Here is a 20,646-nt window from a genome sequence, read left to right as displayed (position 1 = left end):
TTTGAGAGCCGTAAAAGGAATAATGCGATTAGGGAAATTTCTATAGATAACAAGAAAAGAGATTGGATGAGTCTACTAGCAACCTGATCCAGTGGAAGGTGATCCTGCCCATGGTTCAGGGGTTGGAACTGGATAGGCTTTAAGGTCCCTTCCAACACAAACCATTCCATGATTGTAGGTACAAATGCAGGCACTCAGCCAGCTGAACTGGTCCTAAACAATTCTGGCCGTGGCATTACATAAACCTCAAATCAGGCTTCGATTGAACTACAGTAACATGCTCAATCCTTTACTGTTAGCAACCCTGCCTCTATTAACTGGCTGGTTAATAGAGCTAAGTGGTCTCTAACTCGTAGTTAAAGATGTTAGCAGTTAAACAACACAAGTCCACTCTGGTCCTGCGCTTCTTCAGGGCTTTAATGACTTTCCTCTGATTGAATTTCACTGGAAGAATGTTGTTGTCCTCCTCTTTGTTGTTAATCACAGACTCTGTGACACTCTAAGCACTCAGCCTTGCCACAAGAACTGGGTTACAATAAAGGCCACTGGGCTGTGTATGTCACACCTTATTGATTATCCGAATATTCCAAACACATATACAGTTTCAAGGAAATGAAAGTATAATACTTGCATTATTTCAATGATGTTGCCAATCTTATGCTGGTATGCTCGCCGGTGCAGACAATTCCGCGTGTGGAACATATCATACAAATTTCCAACTTCCTGAACCAAAAAAAAAAAACAAACCATCTTTTTGTTTCGACATTGGTTCAACTGGAAAATTAAAACAACCACGGAATCACATAAGCGGTCTCCTTTCATTTGCAGCACAGAGCAGAATGGTTATTTGCTACAGTTCACAGATTTTGAAATACTTAGGACATGGTGGGAGAGCAGAGGCTGACACTGACCCCAGGCAGCCAGGGCGCAGAAGAGGACCTCCTCCTTCGGCAGCCCCTCGCCAAAGCCACATTCAGCTCTTGCTCAGCAGATCTGCAGCAGGACCACACACAGACGATGGTTTTGTGGAGCCTCCCCTGAAAGGACCTGCCACAAGCTCTTTCAAACAGCCTTGCTCTGGCCCTCCCTTCCTCAAACCGGTTGCTTCTGAGACCAACTCTCAGAGCAGCAATTCATTCCTCTCCCAGACTAAAAAAGCAACCAGCAGGCAGCCCCAGCATCTCCCTGCACTCCAGAGTGCAGCTGTGCCATGCTGCTCAAGGCAAGCTTTGCCATGCCCCATATGTCCTGTGCGCTCCTAACCTCGCGTTTCACTGCTGAGCATCCCCTCAGTTCCCACACGCTGCTTACCTTATCGCGGGTACAGATATGCTTCTGGTTTTTTACTTCACAGACCCGAATGAATTTAAGTAGTCGCCTATAATCAAAATTATTCTGGATTCCTAGGTGATGGCAATCCCTAGAACATTCCACAGAGAGCATTTCACAGTGAGAGCAGAGCGGTAAACAGAGCAACACTGTGTCTGTAGGCATTTGCAATTAAAATGGTAAGTTTCATACCTTGCAAAATAATCCCATTTGTCAACATCAATGCCATTTTTTTTGTTAGCAACTACCTCATAGAGGAAGCTTTTCTCCTTCTGCCGACCACGGTAGGGCCACTAACAACAGAGGAGAAGAGAAGAAAGAAAAAACCAGAAACAATAAGAAACTGAAGGGCTTTAACAATGTCAGAATGATTTTTAAAATGCAGTGGGAATACACTTTGGCTGTGGCAAACATCCAACACTGAGGCAGCAAGGACACAAAGACAATGAAAGAGCTTTTAGAAGGTTCATCAGGCATTAGAAATCCAGAAGTAAGCGGCTTCCTAGAATATCAGGAAGAATAAAACCCATTACACGAGTGTTTCATTCCCTACTCCACTCAAGCAAAGCCTGAAGCTTTGAAATGCCAAAAAAACATGTCAACAAAGAGAGAAAAATGTTGCAATCATTGAATCTGCAGGGAATTAAAACCACAAGTGTCACTGTCTTGCAGCCTTCTGCACTCAAGTATACAACAGAGTTGTTTCAAAATAATTCTATACATGTTTTAAACAAAAATTGCCAACTACTCAAACTCCTAATCCACAACAAAGGAATAAACCAGCCATGAGCCACAATAATTAAAAATGGTTAAAAACATTCTGTATCAATCCCAGAGAGCTCTGCTACAGGGACAACGTTTGGGACACTGATTATATTCAATGCCCCTCTGTGGCTGGCACTGGTGGGGCCTCACCTCAAATCCTGGGTTCAGTTTTGGGCCCCTCACTCCAGGAAAGGCATTGAAGGTCTGGAGCGCATCTGGAGAAGGGAACAGAGCTGAGGAAGTGTCTGGAGCCCAGGGGTTGTGGGAGCGGCTGAGGGCTCTGGGGCTGTTTAGTCTGGAGGAGGCTGAGGGGAGACCTCATCACCCTCTGCAGTTTCTGGAAAGGAGGTTATGGTGAGGGGGGTGCTGGGCTCTGCTCCCAAGTAACAAGGTACAGGGCAAGAGGAAACGGCCTCAAGTTGTGTCAAGGGATGTTTAGATTGGATGGTAGGAAATATTTATTTACTGACAGAGTGGTGATGCACTGGAACCGGCTGCCCATGGGTTCAAAAATCACATGGCTGTGGCACCTGGGAACATGGTTTAGCAGACACGGTGGGGCTTGGATGACAATTGGGCTGGATGAGCTTAGAGGTCTTTTCCAACCTTAATAATTCTATGATTAATGAACAATCAACCTGTTGGTCAGGTCAGGACCAGAAGGCCTGGATGTGAGAGCACCACAGCACAGCGGAGCTGCGCCCTGGTTAGACCACCTCAGTACAGATGACAGCCAGTGGAAGATCCTGCAGTCTGACACCAGGAGGCAAGAAGGTTGCCAGTATCATGTACAGCACTCCTTTTCCTGTTATCCTGCTCTAAAACAGGCATACAATCCAACCAAGGGTAAAGTGACAATGGGTAAGAATCTGGCACAAGATCAATGGCAGCAGCAGACAGCAAGATTGTGAAGGAGTGCAGTGGCTAATTTCAACCTGCAGGTTTCATCAACAAATATCCCTTTCCTTTAAGATCTCAAACTAAATTTGACTACGCCAAGTGCCCTGTGTTCGTCTCCAGAGTGCTGAGCATGTATGGCAGCCCTGCAAACTGCTACAGCAGAAAAAAATGGGTAATGCTGACATTTGTGGGTGATTTGTTTGGGACCACACACGAATTCTGGTTAGGACCAGACTGTCATGACAGATGACCCCTTGGATGGCAAGAGCTATAGAGTGAGGAGAGAGGACTCAATTCTTTCATGGAGTTGCAACGCTTAATAATCACAATCTCTTCTTCCCTGATTCTGGAGGCAACATTTCTTCCAGTCTTATCCTTGCCTCCGCATTTGTTACCGCAAAAAATCCAAACATTTTGCTACTGGCATCAAAGCCGATGCGGTTCTGGCACCTGAGCCACACTTTGCATTGCCCATTGCCTCATCTCTGCCAGCTCTCAGTTTTGTTATCCTGAATCAACTGTTACCCCAACCTATGTCCACACTTCCCTCTTGTGGCCACCTGAACACACAGCCTCCCTACCACATCGCCACCACCTCCCCTAAACAGGCCATTAGCCTAACCTGGATATTCAAGGGTTCCATTGAAAAATCCATTCTACCAATCTAGTTAGAGGGAATTAGGTTCTTTAAACACAAATAACGTTCCGTAGCTTTCCTCTACTCTAAAAGACTTTGAGGTAAGACCTCCTCAAGAAGATGTAAACACATAACCTGGTGATGCTACCGCCTACCACTGGCACTGTAACAAACACTCCACTCCTGTAACACCTCTTGTGCCAGGATTCTCAGCATTTCATGGGGCTAAAAATAAACAATAAAACCTAGCAGATGCAAAAACTATCTACTCTGTCAGTAAAATTAGACATGTATTGGGATAACTACAAGAGCAGCAAACAGACTCACCGACTCCCCACAAGCAGTCTCATCTATAGGCCCTCCTATTTGCTCCTTGATGAAGTCTATATCTTCTTCCAGGACGAGACCATAAGACTTCATGACTTCTTCCAGTTTATTGGAAGCTATCAGGTGTTCAAACATTTCAACAGAAGCAGTTTCATGCTGTGAAAAAAAACCACACATAAACGTTGCATTACAAAGTTTAAGCAACTTCCCTGCAGTGTTACAGCTTCCTGCAGAACCAGCAGTGCTGCCTGGCAGGGCACCTGGTATGAAACGCAGCACCTAGGTGATTTTTTATTCATTTTGTGTCTAACCAAACAGGAAGTCACCTGATCGACAGAGTCCAGAAACAGCCTTCAGCAGAGAGGTGTTAAATTTGGATTTCAATCAACAGCAGTAATGCGTTTACAAAGCTAAAAGACAGAACCCAGTCCTGCTGTGCAGAAGATTAACAAGTTTACTCAGCTTATCACACTTAGTAATTAGAAGCAGAGAGTGGCCCGAAAAGACTGCATTACATTTCATTCTCAGCAAACAACCCTCAAAAAAAACCTTGTTCAAAGTTTTGAAAGTTTAAATTCTAAACACTGTACTAAATATCCTGGCCTTGAAGTAAAGCCCTTAAACTGGAAAGGAAGCTCCACTTGGTGTTTTCTCAAACACATTCTGAAAAAAGCTCGTAAAAAGCATTTTAAGGCAAGATGCTGGCTTAAAATGATCAGTGCAGTCCTAATGAATTCTGCCTCTTCAGTCATCCTACAGGCACTGGCAAGACAGAGACATCTCATTTCCCCTGTGTCGCCCAACGCAAGGTCTGCAGGAAGGAGATGTGTGTACACAAACAGATCTGATCGAAGTGCAGAAGAGTTCCAAGAGCATCTGCACTTTCAGGGAAGAGATGCTGGTGACAAATGTCTGCGCTCACTCACTTCTCCCCACACCTCTTTCTGCTTTGCCAGTAAGGCCGCATCTGCCCATGACCACGCTGAAGGGCCTGGTATTCCCCAAAGAGTTAAAGAGAACATCACAAGATTAGACAAGAACATTCTAGATTTTAATTATGCCGCCAAAGGGATGCAAAACCAACAGGCTGGATGATCACTACATTCTCACAAGCACTAGTAGTCTTTAAAGACTAATTATCTTCCCTTTAAAATTTCTAGTTTTCTATTTTGACCTTAACAGCAAAAAGCCTACCTTCCACTTCAAATCTGGACGAGTGAGTGGGATAAATCTTCCATCAAACATGTGGGAAAATGGCCCATGACCTTAAAAATAAAGATTACACAGGTTTAATCTGCAACACGGTTGTCAGTAAAAATATTCTGAGCAAGCTAAGGATCTGGATTCCCTTATATTTGACTTGATCTTGACATCATCTGTGAGGCAGACTCAGCTAGAGCAAGTGCACTTAACATAGCCAGTTCCATTACCCACACTACCAGCTAGTACTGCAGCAACACTGAGAACATTAATAACTCTGTGCCAGGTCTGAAGAAACAATCATAATTTTTGAAAGGGCCATTGATTTTCACTCAAGTGTTTTAAGAGAACTGAGGATATCACATAAGGAAGTGGCCACTGAGGGCAGAACCCTAAACACCATATGGAAACAAGACAATAAAGCAGAGTGGCTACAGACCCAGTAAGTGAAGTTACCTCCACTGATCCACTCCGGACCAAACAGCAACACATAAATCCTGCCCCAGAACATGGCCACAAATGGAGCAGCCCAAAACAGCTCTGAGATTCTAATCCCACAGCCAATCTTTCATCCAGGTTAGTTTCCAAAGAGGAACAAGCCATCTCGAGCGTGGCTTACCCAAATCATGACAAAGGCCAGCAATTTCTACACAGAGGATGTCTCGCTGGGTTATATTCAATTCTGGCTGCCTCTCCTTCAGTTCACGAACTAGACATCCTGCTAGGTAGCCCACCCTGTCGCAGGAGACAAAAAGGAAGTGGAAATAGCACTGGTTTAGGCTGAACAGAAAAAGAGCAGTTCACCTATTTTATTTTGCTCGATTAAGCCACAGCCCCTGTTGGAGAAGCAGCACACAATAAATACCGAAACCCTAACCTGCAGACCAACTATTTCCTGTAGTAGAGTTTTAGCTATCAGTAATACACCTGAAAGCAAAAAGGCATGAGATGTCATGTCTGACAGCACAGAGACAGCAGCATCCTGCAGGATTTCATAGTGCACAACCACAGAACAATGGTGTGAGTGGTGCATGGTCAACAGAGGGCACCTCGAAGCAGCACAGCTCATGCACATATCCTTTGCATTCCAGCCAGTGCAACTGCAAAGGTCCCCAACAGTCACCAGAGCATTGCATTCTCTTCTTTCAAATCACTATTTTAACAATTTGAACTATTTTGACTATTATTTACTTATCTTCCTTTCAGACCTGACACTGAATTCCACTGAATGGGATCCTCTTGGGGTCCAAACCAGCAGGAACAAACACAGGGCACGTACTCCTATAAGCTGTTCAGAAGTTTTACCAACCTCTTTTTCTACTTGCCTCAACAGTCTCCCTTGCAGCCAGGGAGTTTGAAGTCTCCCTTGAAGCAAGTGACAAGACAGTGTACATGACAAGACAGTACCTTTAATTCGACAAAGTTTCACTGTTCAGTGGTTTTTTTACTGGACCAATAAGCCCACAGAGTTCATTTCTTCTATTTTAACACTGTAGAAATCTTTGACATTATAAGTTGAGAACACCTGTCCTGAGTTTAAACTATATTGATTAACTGAACTGTTTAAAAGAAAAGGTAGTTGATACTACTGGAGTTTTCAGTTTGTGAAAGCTCTGATTATATCCCTCACTTGACTTTCCAGCTGTACTAGGTGCAATCAATTCCATCTTGCCTCACAGATTTGACCCTTTTGCAATAGCCATTTGAATCTTATCTTCTTTAGTGTCACCTAGCTAGTGCCAACCTTATCTCACAGTATTTCAGCACTAGCAAAAGCAACTTTAGGCTGGCCAGAGCACCTAAATAAAAAATACTGAATAGTTTAATTTCTCTGCACCTTAGGATATACATTTAAAAGGAGCTTAGTTCTACATGGAGTTTGAATGTCCTACAACACTCTGGAAACCCTCATGTCCATCATCCACTTCTGTTTAACAGTTAACGATCTGACCATTTGCCATTGAGTGCCTAAAGCACACAACTACAAATTCAAATAGTGCAGATAAATCGGGTTTTAGCTGTGCTGGACAATACAAGGGGATTACAACTCCCTGGCAAGTCATTTATGGCACCCCTGGTTTTATGCTTTTAAACCCCTGGGTTTATGCTTTAAAACTTAAATCTTGACCAGGGAGAACATAACACCCTCAGAGTTCTTAATTAACATTATTCTTAGAAGAAGGAGTTGCGGGGAGGAAGCCCACCATTAATACACCTTGTAGGTTTCTTTATCTGTCTTTATTAAATGAAGTTCAAGGAAACAGCTCATAATCACGTGTGACATTTTCTCACAGGAACATTTGTGAGACCAAAAATGCCACCACAGCAGTTGTCACCAATGCTCAAAGACAGCAGTGCCCCTTGGCTGGCACTCCAAATTAATGGAACCATACTGGGGGAAATCCAAACAGAAGAGATGTGCACACAACACATCACCTTACCCTATGGAGTGTTCAAACCGGTTGTGAGAGGCTCCTGGAAAAACAAAGTAAGTGCCACCCAGCTGCTTAATATATCGGAGGCGCTGAAACTCAGGTGTGTCAATGATCCTGACAAGAAGGGGATGTATCTCAATGTGCCCGTGAATTGGATCATTAAAAACCTAAAAAAGCCAAAAATTAGTGTAATTAATACGTAAAATGTAAGATGTAAGATTTATCTGGGAGAACTACTGAAGCATGACAGCAAAAAAGACAAAGCTGCATGTTTTGGAAGGCAAGGGTATAAAGTCAAAATCTCTTCAAATGTTATCTGAACCTGTGCAATTCCAAGAATTAACACTTAAGAAAACCACTATAATCTGCTATTCAAGTAAAGGTGGGATACTGCAATACACGTCTAACATCCAATACAAAGGGTTTAGTTTGATGTTGTTCCTGTTTTTTCAAAATCAAGTGAAACGTTGTAGCGTGGAAATTATGATTCTTATCTTCTTCAGAAAAAAAAATGCAAAAGCTGAGATGACTGAAATACGAGAGACATGTACCCTGATCATCTCTACACAACTGTTTTAAGACACATCTGAGGAACTGCACTCACTTACTAGAGGGGATAAACACACCCATTTAATACTTGCCTCAAAAGAGCAGGTAAAACCATCTCATCACACACATATCTTGGCAACACAGAGAGACAAAGGAGGTTTTCCTGTGTTCTCTCCAGCCTCGGTCACAGAGCTGGCAGGGCTCCAGCAGACATGCAGACCAAGGAGCATGTGCTGCCTTGGCCCAATTAAACCAACACACACCGCTGTGAGAAACTGCTGGACACGGCAAACAGTGGAAGTGAGGAGTCTGTTAATACAGGCCTGAGGCCAATCTCACAAAAAACCAAGGCAAGGCTCTACACACAGAGAGATGTGAAAGGGGAGCTTCTCAACTCACCTTCAACAGCTCAGCTGCTCATTCCACCCCTCACAACCAACAGGAGCCCACATCAAGCTCTTAGCTGAGGATTTTAACAATTGTTCTGGTTAATGTGGTTTCTCAAAGACCAAGGAGACAGGCTGGGGTGGGGCTTTGCCCTCTGCAAAGGAAAGGCATGGCCACAGCACCAGCTGGCACAGCTGGAAAATGCCCTGGGTATTTTTAAGGGTCTTCAAAATATCTTAGGATCACTGGATAGGCAGGAGATTCACACAAGATGGGCCCAGTTAATGATTATCTTTCCTAATTTTTGTGGTATGGGTTAAAGTTTGTTCAGCTGTGTGCATTTCTACAGATAAGAGAGACCAGGCTTTGGGAAATAACAGTGCAATTTATTAGAAAGACTTTGCATAGAGAATTGGGAACTTAAGTAAATGAAAAAGTTCCAAGCCAGCAGTTTGGACACACCAAGCCAATAACGGGGAGAAGAATGGGAGGAGATTGGAAGGAGTCAACTAATAGATGAACTTGCCAGGTAATTTTTGTGGTGATGACCTCCAGGTACCCCTGAAGACCCTTTGGAGCACACGCAGATGGTGCAAGGAATGATCTGGCATGTATTGTAATTAGATATAAATATATGACTATACACATGATGAATATTGTACGGCTTTGTGTAACTGTATAAACAAAGGCAACAAACCATTTGGTGCATGCTTGATGTGAGGGAAACCTCCGAGCACCCAGAATTTGTGTAAAGCTGACTAAAACACTGTCTCTCTTCAGGATGTAGTTATTGTCTCACTGCACACCAGGTAATGACTGTTCGGACAGGGAGGGCGCCTAGACTGTGAAGCCCTGGTGAGGGAGGGGCTGGGGCTACCTTCATCACGTCCACGTCCTGCTGTCTCAGCTTGTTCAGGCAGGCCAGCACTTTCAGTCTCTCGTCTGGGAGGCTACGAAAGAAAAAAAAAAAGACATCAAGAGCAAAGTTTGCCACGCATCTCCCTTTACAATTTGCAGCACACATGGAATTACTTGTGCAAAGTTCACATTACTCTGATCTTCGTTGAGTCTTTTACAGAAACACATATTTCTGCAGCTTTTTCAGAAAATATTGAAAGCATTCATCCTTCTGAAGTCAAGTAGAGAGGGAAAAGAAAACAGCTACAGGAGATGTCTGTAACGCAGTGTAGTGCTTCTCCCACTTACACAGAACCAAGAAACAGAAACACCAAGAAACACATAATTTTTCATCAATTTCTTTTTTTAAAAAAAAGCCACATACAGGGATAAGTCTTTTAAACTTATGGGAAAGAAAACAGGCAGTGCCTGGATAACTAGTGATTTTAAGGTTGAAAAATTCCTTAAAATAAAATGTCAAAGTCCCAGTAAATGTTTTTTTTTAATAAAAATTTCTTTCCCTAGTCAACTCTGAAGTCGACTCTGAATGAAGTTGAATTCATTAAAAGAAGTGCAATTTCACCAAACTAACTTGAATTTTACAGAAATTAATTTCAACTCCAACACCAGAACCACCAGAGTTTGAAAGATGCTCTAATTCTGTTGAGAACTGACTCTTCTATTCAATAAAGATATTTTGTTTTCATTTTCAATAAGGCATTAGAGCTTTCCTTCACAACACATGTAAACTCCCACTGTGGGTGCTCTGCTGTAGCCGCAGTAGTCCAAGAGTACAGGCAGAACAGATAATGCACTCTATAACACTGTGATCAAACTCCCTCTGCGAGCCTTGTCCTTGAGCAGAACACTTTCAGCCCCAGCGTGACAGCAAACACTTTATCAGGACAACGTATGATTTGCTGCCTTTTATACTCGTCAGCATTAACCATCCCGAGATCTGTTTTATACCAATCTTTCACTTTCCCAGAAAGTAATACTATAAAATGCCAACTATTAGCAAAAACGACTGCTAGGTGCGCTATGCATTTTCATGTGAATCAACCCATAATACACAACCCATATGATATGAAACACACACAATGTCTGAGCTGCTGGTGAGCACTTTTTGTTGTCACCACTGAGCATCCCTATCCCTAAAGGGAGCTCTGGTGATGTAGCCTCTGCTGCTCACAGACTGTCACAAGTCTTCAGCTGCAGGTCAAAAAGCATGGAGGTGATGCTTGGAGCAGCACGTCACTCTGCACCCCAATGGAGGAACAGGGAGTAATAGCCACAGCCACCCATGCACTCACAAGAGAGCTCCTGAAGGAGCCCACTGTTCCCAGCGCAACAGAAAGTGGCTGACTCCAAGATCAAGAGCAGCAGCACTTGCTTCTGCCCATTCTCCTTGCTCTCTGCCAAGACAAGATGAACTTTGGTGTGGTGGAAGAGCTGAGGAAACCTGCTGCTGCCAGCAAACTAGAGGCCTGTGCACAGCTATCCCTACAACCCCAGGAAAAGCACTGAAACTGCTACTTGAAGTCTGTCCTGAACAAGAATATTCAGCCGCTGCTTAAGAGAAAGGTGTAACCTCTCCAATCACAGGGAAGGCCAACTTAAGCAGGAGTAGCGCATGGGCTGGAGACCAAGCACATCTGTCATCACTCTAAAAACAGCTCAGGGATAGCAAAGTCAGAATCAATCTGCCTCCAGCCATCTACACTCGCTTCACTTCTCTCAAGCCATTCACTTAGCATGCAGAACCCTTGGACCATCTGGAGCATCTTTGCTCCAGCAGACTACAAAACTAATACCCAAACTTGATGTACAGAGATGATAGATGGAGGTGTTCCATGCCAGGCTGGATGGGGCTTTAAGCAACCTGATCCAGTGGGAGGTGTCCCTGCCCATAGCAGGCAGGTGGAAATGGATGGGCTTTGTGGTCTCTTCCAACCCAAACCATTCCATGATTCTATGATTCTTAATTACAACTGCGGTATTCAGCAGATATCACTTCAAAGCACATTAATAATGGAGACCAAGCATCACAAGCTTGTTTTCGAACAAGCTGTCATGCTGCAAGACATCCAGCAGCCCCACCTGCAATAGACCTCTGGTAACAACTGCTCAAAAGGACACTGGGTTAGGCAAAGCATGCAAGGCAGGGCTCAACGGCTTCTCTGAGAAGGCAAGGCACCGCAAAGCAGTGCCCAGCATTACACGAAGGAAAGTGACTGCAGCTACAGGAATGGTAGAGAAAGGACAGCTCTCTGTGACTGACAGGACAGGTTATTACTGCAGCTTAATTACTGCGGTTTAATCCCAGCTGGCAACTGAGCCCTACGTGGCTGCTCCCTCACTGCCCCCCGTGGAATCGGGGAGAGAAGCAGAAGGGTAAGAATGAGAAAACTCATAGGCTGAGATAAAGACAGTATAACAGGGAAAGCAAAATCCACAAGCACAAGCAAAGCAAAACAAGGAATCCCTTCAGCACTTCCCATGGGCAGGTGATTGTTCAGCTGTCCCCAGGAAAGCCGGGCTCCATCACGCGTAACGGTTACTTGGGAAGACAAACACCATCATTCCAAACATTTCCCCACTCCCTCCTTCTTCCCCCAGCTCCATGGTCTGGAATATCCCTTGGGTCACTGCGATCAGCTGTCCCAGCCGTGTCCCCTCCCAGCTCCCTGTGCACCCCAGCACACGCTGGTGGGCTGGGTGAAGAGCAGGAAAGGCCTTGGTGCTGTGTGAGCGCTGCTCAGCAGTAACTGAAACATCGCTATGTTATCAGCCCTGTTCTCAGCTCAAATCCAAACACATCCCAGTATTGCTACTGTGAAGAACATCAACTCTGTCCCTGCCAAACCCAACACAATTAGACAAACACTTACATAAGCGCCATCCACAAACCCCTTTTCCCCACGCTTTAGGAACTTAACTACTCCAGAGAGGTCAACCAACCTAATGTGCTGCTTTGCTCCAGAAACCTCACTCCAGCAGGGCTGCATCCAACAGGGCTAACACAGCGCTCTGCACTGTACAATCTGGATTCACTCCAGGATGGATCGGTGCTGTACAAGATCAGAGAGCAGCCAAAAGAACAGGTTGGACAGGGAGGCTGGAAGTGCCCACCTGACACCCCACGTCAGCAACTGGACTCTTGTCCCTTTGCCCTGTTTCCAGGAACTCCATCCCTGTCTGGGTTTGGCCTCCAGGTGACAAGGCATGCTGTCAACACAGTCCTGGCAGGACCAATCATCCAAGTGTCACAACACAGAGCACTCTGCGCTTCAGATTGAAAATACAGCAAGGGATTCTTCACGCAATGTGTACAGAGTCAGACCGCCTCAACCAAGAGATTACAGACAAATCATGTTAGTACTGTGGTTTTCCAGGGCTCTGCAGATACAGTGCCCCAACAGCCAAAGCACCAATACTGCTGGCTGTCTTCAAAAGGGTGTGAACTGGCACTTCCCACCACTCCCCTCTGCCCCTCTCTGCTTTGCCCCCAACTCTCTCATGCCACAGGCAGCAAGGGTGAGAAAACCCCTTTTCCCCATGCTTTAGGAACTTAACTACTCCAGAGAGGTCAGCCAACCAGCCCCACTCATCATCCCCACTTAACACGCAGTATGCCACACGCCATACACAGCATCTGCTTCCAGGAACACTGGAGTGCATGGGAATCACACAGCACTGCATCCTGGCTCTGCCATCCTGAGCTCTGCCACTGAATGGCCAGGAACAGCAGGGAACTCAAATTATGCGTTCATTACCAGCCAGGGAAATCAGGGAAGTGACTGTAGGATGCAACACGCAGCAGAAAGGCACGTGGAAAGAGATTGCTCTTATTACAAAGTTGAGTTGTTTTAAAAAAAAGCAGGAGGCTCTAGCAATTTCTCATCCATCTCATGACATTTCCAGCTTAATAGAAACTGGATGTCAGACCTCACCAAACGGTTAGGAACACCTTATAAAAGAAAACCCAAGAGCACGTCATTCTATATGCTCAGCACCATCCACTCTCCACACAGAGAGCTCTCCACAGCCATTGGACTCCACCATCTGTACCCTACGCAGAGGGGCTTCCTCACAACCCCATCCTGCCTGCCTGCATTCAGCTCTAATAGAGCCTGACCTACAAGCTCCTGATGACCCGTGGATGTTCAGTGCATCCAAGCATCCATAGAGGCATGTGATGCTCAAGCAGCCAGCAAGGTCCTGGAAGCAACCAGCCTCCTGGCAGCCTCTAAACAGGAACTACGGATCTGCTTATCATTTAGATTAGACAACTACCTCAATACTTCAGAACAAATAAAGCCTTTAGCTGCCTTCCCAATGACACCGAACCTATTTCTATCTGCACGTGTCAAAAAGCTGCAGTTAAAATCCTTCTTCGTAAAAAGTCAGAAATTTTTGACTGACTCCTGCCAATGTCTTGTCTCCTCTGAAACTCTTACCTGGTCTGAAGCCCTTACCTCCTCCAAAGCCTGACTCTTCTGTCTTAACACCCTGAGTGACAGCAGCTCTTGTTCTCCACCAATGGCCACACCCAGATACCCATTCTTTCACCCTTTGCAAGTTTCGAGGGCAGCCAGGATGTCTGCATACAAGAGAGCCCGGGCCCTTCATCCCAGAACCGTTAGCTCTGACAGAGACAGGACCTTTCATCCCCAGTACCGTTGGCTCTGACAAGCTGCCAGTCAAGGAGCCAACCTGCCTGCCCAACACTCAAAACCCCAGCACAGCTCCACACTTGTACATCCACCAGATAACCGTGTTCCAAACCACCTCTGGTTCTCTAATCATAAACAGCTTCAGCAGAACAGATGGGGTTTGAAAGAAATTTGTAGCAAGGAGTGTCAACAAGGTTAGTGAAGGAGTTAGTGAATGTCAACAAGACATCCAAGGATTAAAAAGCACCAGGAGGTACATGGTGAGCAGGGAGGCTCACAGCCCAAGAGAGGCAAGCAAAATCACCCCCAGTGGGGCAGAATGGGCAGCAAGGGCCCTTCAGGCACAGAGGACACAAATATACTCTCTTCTGTTTCTGAAGAGCAAGAAAGTATATTCACCACTAGAAAAATTACAAGGTTTGGGGACTTTTGCTCCCCTCACTGCTGGGAACAATCCTTTAAGGCAGTATTCGGTCCTCCTGCACTTGTGGCAGGTGACAGGTACTGAGCTGGGAGAGAGGCGCAGCGAGACTGTCTGCTGCCCACTTGCTGCCCACTGCTGAGCGCTGTGACAGCTCTCAGTGGGCACTGTGCTCCACCACTCACCCACAGCCCCTGTTCTTTCAGGACACACCACAGGCACAACAAAGTCCCAGCAACTGTGGCAAGATTAAAATTTCATCGCCTGGGATTTATCTTGGGGAGATGGGCAAATCCCAGCTTCAACAAACAGTACCTAGTCCCCAATTTAAAAATTGTTACTCCTGTCTACAATCAGAACAGTGTTACCCTAAGGCTGACAAGGAAGCTCTCAACTAAACCCCTGGAGTTTATGCTGGTGTTCCTCAACACTTAAATGGTTGTTGTGTTGCCTGTGTTGTTTTCATTAAAGCTTTTAAACAGATTTTGTTGCTTCTCTTGATTACTGAGCTTCCACACTCTGGATGGTGCCAACTGTGCTGGGATGAGCAGGGGAAACTGGTAACTGTTCTGAAGGAAGCAAAGTCAGTCCTGGAGAGCTGGTTCCATCACGTACACACCCTCTGACCACCTCTGCATTCAAGCTCTCAGGCACATGGGGTGGAAATGGGACAAAACCGGCCCCATTTTGTCAGGAAATGCCTTTCTCTGCTTTCTTTGATTGCTACTGCAGACAGGCCTTGATGCTGGGTCATGGAATCACAGAGTCATGGAATCCAGAGTCATGAAGGTTGGAAAAGACCTTCCACCTCATCCAGTCAAACCCTCCCCATCCCCACCATGCCAACTAAACCATGTTCCTACATGCCACAGCCACGTGGGTTTTTTAACCCCTCCAGGGATGGAGACTCCACCACTGCCCTGGGCAGCTAGTTCCAGTGCTTCACCACTCTGTCAGTAGACGATGTTCCTAATCCACAATCTAAACCTCCCCTGGCACAACTTGAGGTCGTTTTCTGTCATCCAGCCCATTGTTACTTGGGAGAAGAGACCAGCACTCACCTCACCACAAACTCCTTTCAGAAACCCCTCAGCCTCCTCTTCTCCAGGCTAAACAGACCCAGGGCCCTCAGCCGCTCCTCCCAAGACTTGCTCTCCAGACCCTTCATCAGCCTTGTTCCCCTTCATTGTCCTCATCCCTGCCCTGCCTGCCTCTTGCCCCTGCCTCCTCCTCTGCCCCAATGCCCCACACGTTCCCTCTCCACGACTTTGGGATCTGCTCCCCTGGGAGACCCAGACGCAGCCGCGCCGGGGCGGTGCTGGGAGCCACAGGAACCAAATCAGCTGCTGAGAGAGAGGACGAAGCTGCTGCCTGTAGACTCTCGGCTCGGTCCCGCTGCCTCCCACCAGCATCGCATCTCCCTAGTTACGTTCTGGTTTGGGGGAAAAGGGAGCTGTAACCGGGTAGCCCCCAGCTCGACCAGCCAGCCACGCTCTTCAGGTTTCCTCTACAGCAGCTCCTCAATGACCTGTGCTCCGGGATCCCTGCGGCAGCTCCTGGGACCCCTGCGCGCGGGAACCCTCCCGAGCGCCCTGCTCCTCCTCCTCCCGTTTTAACGGAGGAACCAGTCCCGAGGGGGGCAGGGACCGCCGAGGGCCGCTCCAGACACCTCCATCCTCCGGATACGGCCCTCCCTCCGAACACGCAGAACTTCGCCATCCCCACCCCCGTCACCCCCTCCCGCACAGCCTCCCCAACCCGAAGCTCCGCCCCCCTCCACACAGCCCCCAGCCCCTCCCCACCCCCAGCCCCCACAGCCCCCTCCCTTCTGCCCGCACTTCCCACTCCGCCCCCGTCTCCCCTGACACCCACCCCCACCCCCCCACCCCCACCCCCGTCCGCACCAGTCTCGGGGCTCGCGCCGCTCCAGCTTCATGCTCCCGGTGCCGCCGCTCTCTGCGGGATAAACACAGCGTCAGGCGAGGCAGGGCGGGGCGCGGCCGGGGCCGCCGCTCCCCGCGCCGGGGCCGTGTCCCCCCTCCCCCTCCGGTACCTCGCGGGCGCCGCGGGTCGGAGCCCTCGGTGTCGGGGGAAGCCCCGGGGCCGCCCCCGCGCCGCGCGCGCTTGGCGGGACCCGTGCCCCACGCCGCGCCCGGACTGCCCATCGCGCGTCCGTGACGTCACCGACCGGCGGGACCCGCGCCGCCGTGACGTCACGGGCGCGAGATCCCGCCGGGACCCAAACCGAGCCCTCACGGAGCCCTCACCGAGCCCCAGCTGCTCTTGCTGAGCCCCAAACCTAGCCTCCACGGAGCCTCAAACAGAGCCCCAAACTGGGCCGCGGCTGGGCCCGAAGAGCCCTCACCGAGCCCCAGCTGCTCTTACAAAGACCCCACTGATCCTCAGGGTCCTTCACCAGGCCCTCACCCAGCGCTAACCGGGTCTTCATTAATCCCCAAACCGAACCTCCTTCAACCACCAGTGTCTCTCCCTGCTCGCCCGTGCCGTGCAGTGCCTGGAGAGGGACGGGCAGAGACATCAGCCCTCCAGGTCCCCCTGGCCCCTTGGGCACAGGGGTGGACATGGACTCTCGACTCGGTGCTGGCTGAGTCCCACCAGCGTGACCATTTGCTTGCTGTTGTCATCTGGGGGCAAAAGTGGCCGTGGTGGGGATGGGGAAAATAATTTGGGAAGTAAACTATAGACAAAATTCCATGAGAGATCTGCACCCTCCTGCCAGTGGTACCGGTCACCCTGGCACCACTGCTGCTGAATCAGGTGATCCCAGCCATTTCACAGTCACAGAACCAAGTTGGAAGGGACTGCAGGGAATGTCTGGTTCAGCCTTTTAGGCGATGCATCGTTCAGCTGAGCCTTGAAAGCGTCTGGTGCAGAGGAATCCACCCCTTCTCTGGAATATTGGAGATTATTCCAATATCCTCCTGTCCCCCTGCCCTGCTTCTTCCCTGTACCCATTTCCTGGAGCACCCACAAATCATCTTCTTTGCCTCAGTCTTTAATAGCAAGGAAAGTTGTTCCCTCTGTGTACAAACCGAGGAGTTAGAGGAGCAGAATGAGGCTCCCATGATCCAAGAGGAGGCGGTTAGAGACTTGCTTGCCCAGCTAGACACCCACAAGGCTATGGGTCCAGATGAGATCCACCCAAGAGTATTAAAGGAGCTGGCGGATGTCCTTTCCAAACCCCTTTCCATCATCTTCCAGCGGTCCTGGCTGACTGGGGAAGTTCCACTAGACTGGAGGCTGGCTGATGTTGTGCCCATATACAAGAAGGGTTGCAGGGAGGATCTGGGGAACTCCAGGCCTGTCAGTCTGACCTCAGTGCCGGGGAAAGTCATGGAACAGGTAATCTTGAGTGCTATCATGAAGCACATGCAAGAGAACCGGGTGATCAGGCTGGGCTCTTCTCCCAAGTGACAGGGGACAGGACAAGGGGGAATGGCCTCAAGCTCCGCCAGGAGAGGTTCAGGCTGGACATCAGGAAAAAAATTTTCACGGAAAGAGTCATCGGGCACTGGAACAGGCTGCCCAGGGAGGTGGTCGAGTCGCCTTCCCTGGAGATGTTTAAGGAATGGGTGGATGTAGTGCTTGGGGGCGTAGTTTAAGGGAGTGTTAGGAATGGTTGGACTCAAAGATCCAGTGGATCCTTTCCAACCTGGTGATGCTATGATTCTATGAAATGGCTTGCAGGGAGCTGGTGATGCAGAGGCCAGCTCTCCTGCACCTGCTGCAGGAGGCCATTCTTCATAAAGAGGGGTCAATGGTGCCAATGGAACTGTGGGACAAGCAGAGCTGCTGGAGCCAGAACAGCGATGCCCCAACAGCAGCAGGTCACTGTGTGGTATTCAGACATAAATAGATGGAAACCAGCACCAGCAAGCCCTGTTCATCATCCCAAATCTCAGCTTGGTCACAGACATCAGCCTCCACGGAGGCACTTCCAAAAGATGCGATGCCAGAATGCTGTTGCCCTCAAATCACACTCCCAAACAATGCTGCTGAAGACACCCAGACCCAGTGCTTTCAAGATCTCCTTCCTAAGAAATTGCAGGCAACAAAACTAGATACACTCAGGTGCCGGACTCTCATTTGCTCACAGCCAAGGTGGCCAGACACCATGGCCATCACAGAGACACATATGCTGGTTTCCAGAGATCACATCCAGACAAAATGTCCCAACATCCCTGAAACCAGCTCTGCTGCAAAAGGCCTTTGTGTCCCCACAACATCCTTTTCTCTAAATTGGAGCGATATGGATTTAATGGGTGGACTGTTTCATGGATAAGGAATTGGTTGGATATTTGCATCCCTGCCCCATCTCTAGAGGTGTTCCAGGACAGGCTGGACGGGGATTGGAGCAACCAGATCCAGTGGGAGGTGTCCCTGCCCATGGCAGGGGGTGGAACTGGATGGGCTTTGAGGTCCATCCAACCCAAATAATTCTGTGAGTCTCTGATTATTCCTGCATGGGGTCTCATTCTGTTTTTTCACTTAGCGGTTCCCTGTTTCCCGTAGCACTTCCCCAGTTTTAGCAGACTCCATGGAGCAGTGCTACAAACTCACTGCTGGAAGGCAGCACTGCCAAGTAACTGGAAAGTTCACAGCAAAGCCATCTGTGACTTGGCGTTTAGCTCCCTGCACAACCTCATCTGCTTAAGGCCCATATTTACACATTACCCTGAGGAAATTCTTGTCACAAAACTCTTGCAAAGCTGTTTTTTCCATTACTGGGAACCGTGATTGATGACATGTATTAGGAGGCAGAGGATGCTGGCAGCAAACCCACTGCGACTGAAGTTCACCATGCCTGAACCAAGAGGCAGAACCCAATTTGGGGAGCACACACAAATGGTAAGCTGGGCTGCCCTAAACCATATGTTCCTTGGTACTCAGGTGTGTTAACCTCCTAGACAAGGCCCTGTGAGCCCATCAGCTCTGCCCAGCTTTCGAGCTCAGATGAAGCACCCTGGCTGCAGGCAGGCTGGAATGTCAAAAATGCGATCCACCTCTGACTCATACAATCACAGAATCATGGAATGGTTTGGGTTGGAAGGGACCTCAAAGTCCATCTAGTTCCACTTCCTGCCATGGACAGGGACACCTCCCACTGGATCTGCTTGCTCAAAGCCCCATCCAATCTGGCCTGGAACACCTCCAGGGATGCCACAGCTGCTGTGGGGAACCTGGGCCAGGGCCTCCCCACCCTCACAGCAAAACATTTCTTCCCGAAATCTCATCTCAATCTCCCCTCTCTCAGTACAAAACCATTGCCCCTTGTCCTATCCCTGTGCTCCCTGATCAAGAGCCCCTCCCTCAGCTTTCCTGGAGCCCCTTTCAGTCCTGGGAGCTGCTCTAAGATCTCCCCAGAGCCTTCTCTTCTCCTGGCTGAACAACCCCAGCTCTCAGCCAGTCCTCCTACAGCAGGTGCTCCAGCCCTCGGATCATCTCTGTGGCCTTCTCTGGGCTTGTTACAACAGCTCCATGTCGTTCCTGTGCTCAGGACTCCAGAGCTGGACGCAGGGCTCCAGGTTGAGTCCCACCAGAGGGCAGCAGAGGGGCAGAATCCCCTCCCTTGACCTGCTGCTGACACTGGACTCATGCACTGCCCAATGCACTTCTGATGACTCCAGGAACTTGGCAAGTTTTGATGTGGTAGCATGTTTATCTGATACCCGTTTTTCAAGAACTGCTACTTGGGTGATGAGTTACACACTTATTGTAAACTTTGGAGATTACAGTAAACTCAGTTTCTTTGGCCTCAAGACAGATTTCGACACATTCAGCTCCTTTCATCCAAGATCTCAGAGCTTATACCCTTGCAGTTCCTTCACAGCCACTCCCTTTTGTCTCTTCAGTTTTGGGTTTTATTGTTCCTCCTCCATCAAATAGCAAAGAAACCCTCATGAGTCACAGGACAGGAACATGAGTATTTCCTGATGGGAAACTAAACAGAAAAATCAGTTCCAATTCCATTCCCCACGCTGCTTAATTGCGCTTAACCACAAATTTTCTTCAGGCCACATCTTACTACAACACTTGTGATGTGGCAACCTAATATCAACACTCTGCTTATGTGTAAAGTGCTGGCAGGTTTGTGGCACTCCC

At 48.1% G+C, this 20,646-nt stretch overlaps 1 protein-coding gene across 4 annotated transcripts in view; it reads right to left on the bottom strand.

The window, feature by feature from the left end:
* The window catches only part of SAMHD1 (SAM and HD domain containing deoxynucleoside triphosphate triphosphohydrolase 1), a 29,333-nt gene extending 12,630 nt beyond the window's left edge, over nucleotides 1-16,703 (bottom strand). For 3 of the 4 annotated variants that reach the window (XM_054081199.1, XM_054081200.1, XM_054081201.1), the window contains exons 1-10: nucleotides 16,577-16,703; nucleotides 16,428-16,479; nucleotides 9,407-9,479; nucleotides 7,600-7,760; nucleotides 5,778-5,893; nucleotides 5,153-5,223; nucleotides 3,959-4,114; nucleotides 1,522-1,622; nucleotides 1,312-1,420; nucleotides 632-723 (exon numbers count right to left, since the gene is read on the bottom strand). In XM_054081199.1, coding sequence (XP_053937174.1) covers nucleotides 632-723; nucleotides 1,312-1,420; nucleotides 1,522-1,622; nucleotides 3,959-4,114; nucleotides 5,153-5,223; nucleotides 5,778-5,893; nucleotides 7,600-7,760; nucleotides 9,407-9,479; nucleotides 16,428-16,479; nucleotides 16,577-16,688 — 1,043 coding nt within the window. In that variant the 5' untranslated portion in view covers nucleotides 16,689-16,703. Of the gene's footprint in view, nucleotides 1-631; nucleotides 724-1,311; nucleotides 1,421-1,521; nucleotides 1,623-3,958; nucleotides 4,115-5,152; nucleotides 5,224-5,777; nucleotides 5,894-7,599; nucleotides 7,761-9,406; nucleotides 9,480-12,387; nucleotides 12,579-16,427; nucleotides 16,480-16,576 lie in introns of those variants that run through there. The other variant, XM_054081202.1, reaches the window with a different exon arrangement.
* Nucleotides 16,704-20,646: the final 3,943 nt, after the last annotated feature.

The sequence above is a fragment of the Cuculus canorus genome, chromosome 16 (genome assembly GCF_017976375.1).
Source record: "Cuculus canorus isolate bCucCan1 chromosome 16, bCucCan1.pri, whole genome shotgun sequence".
Classification (NCBI taxonomy): Eukaryota; Metazoa; Chordata; class Aves; order Cuculiformes; family Cuculidae; genus Cuculus; species Cuculus canorus.
The sequence above is the reverse complement of the archived record's forward strand: the minus strand, read 5'-3'. Positions and strand labels throughout refer to the sequence as shown.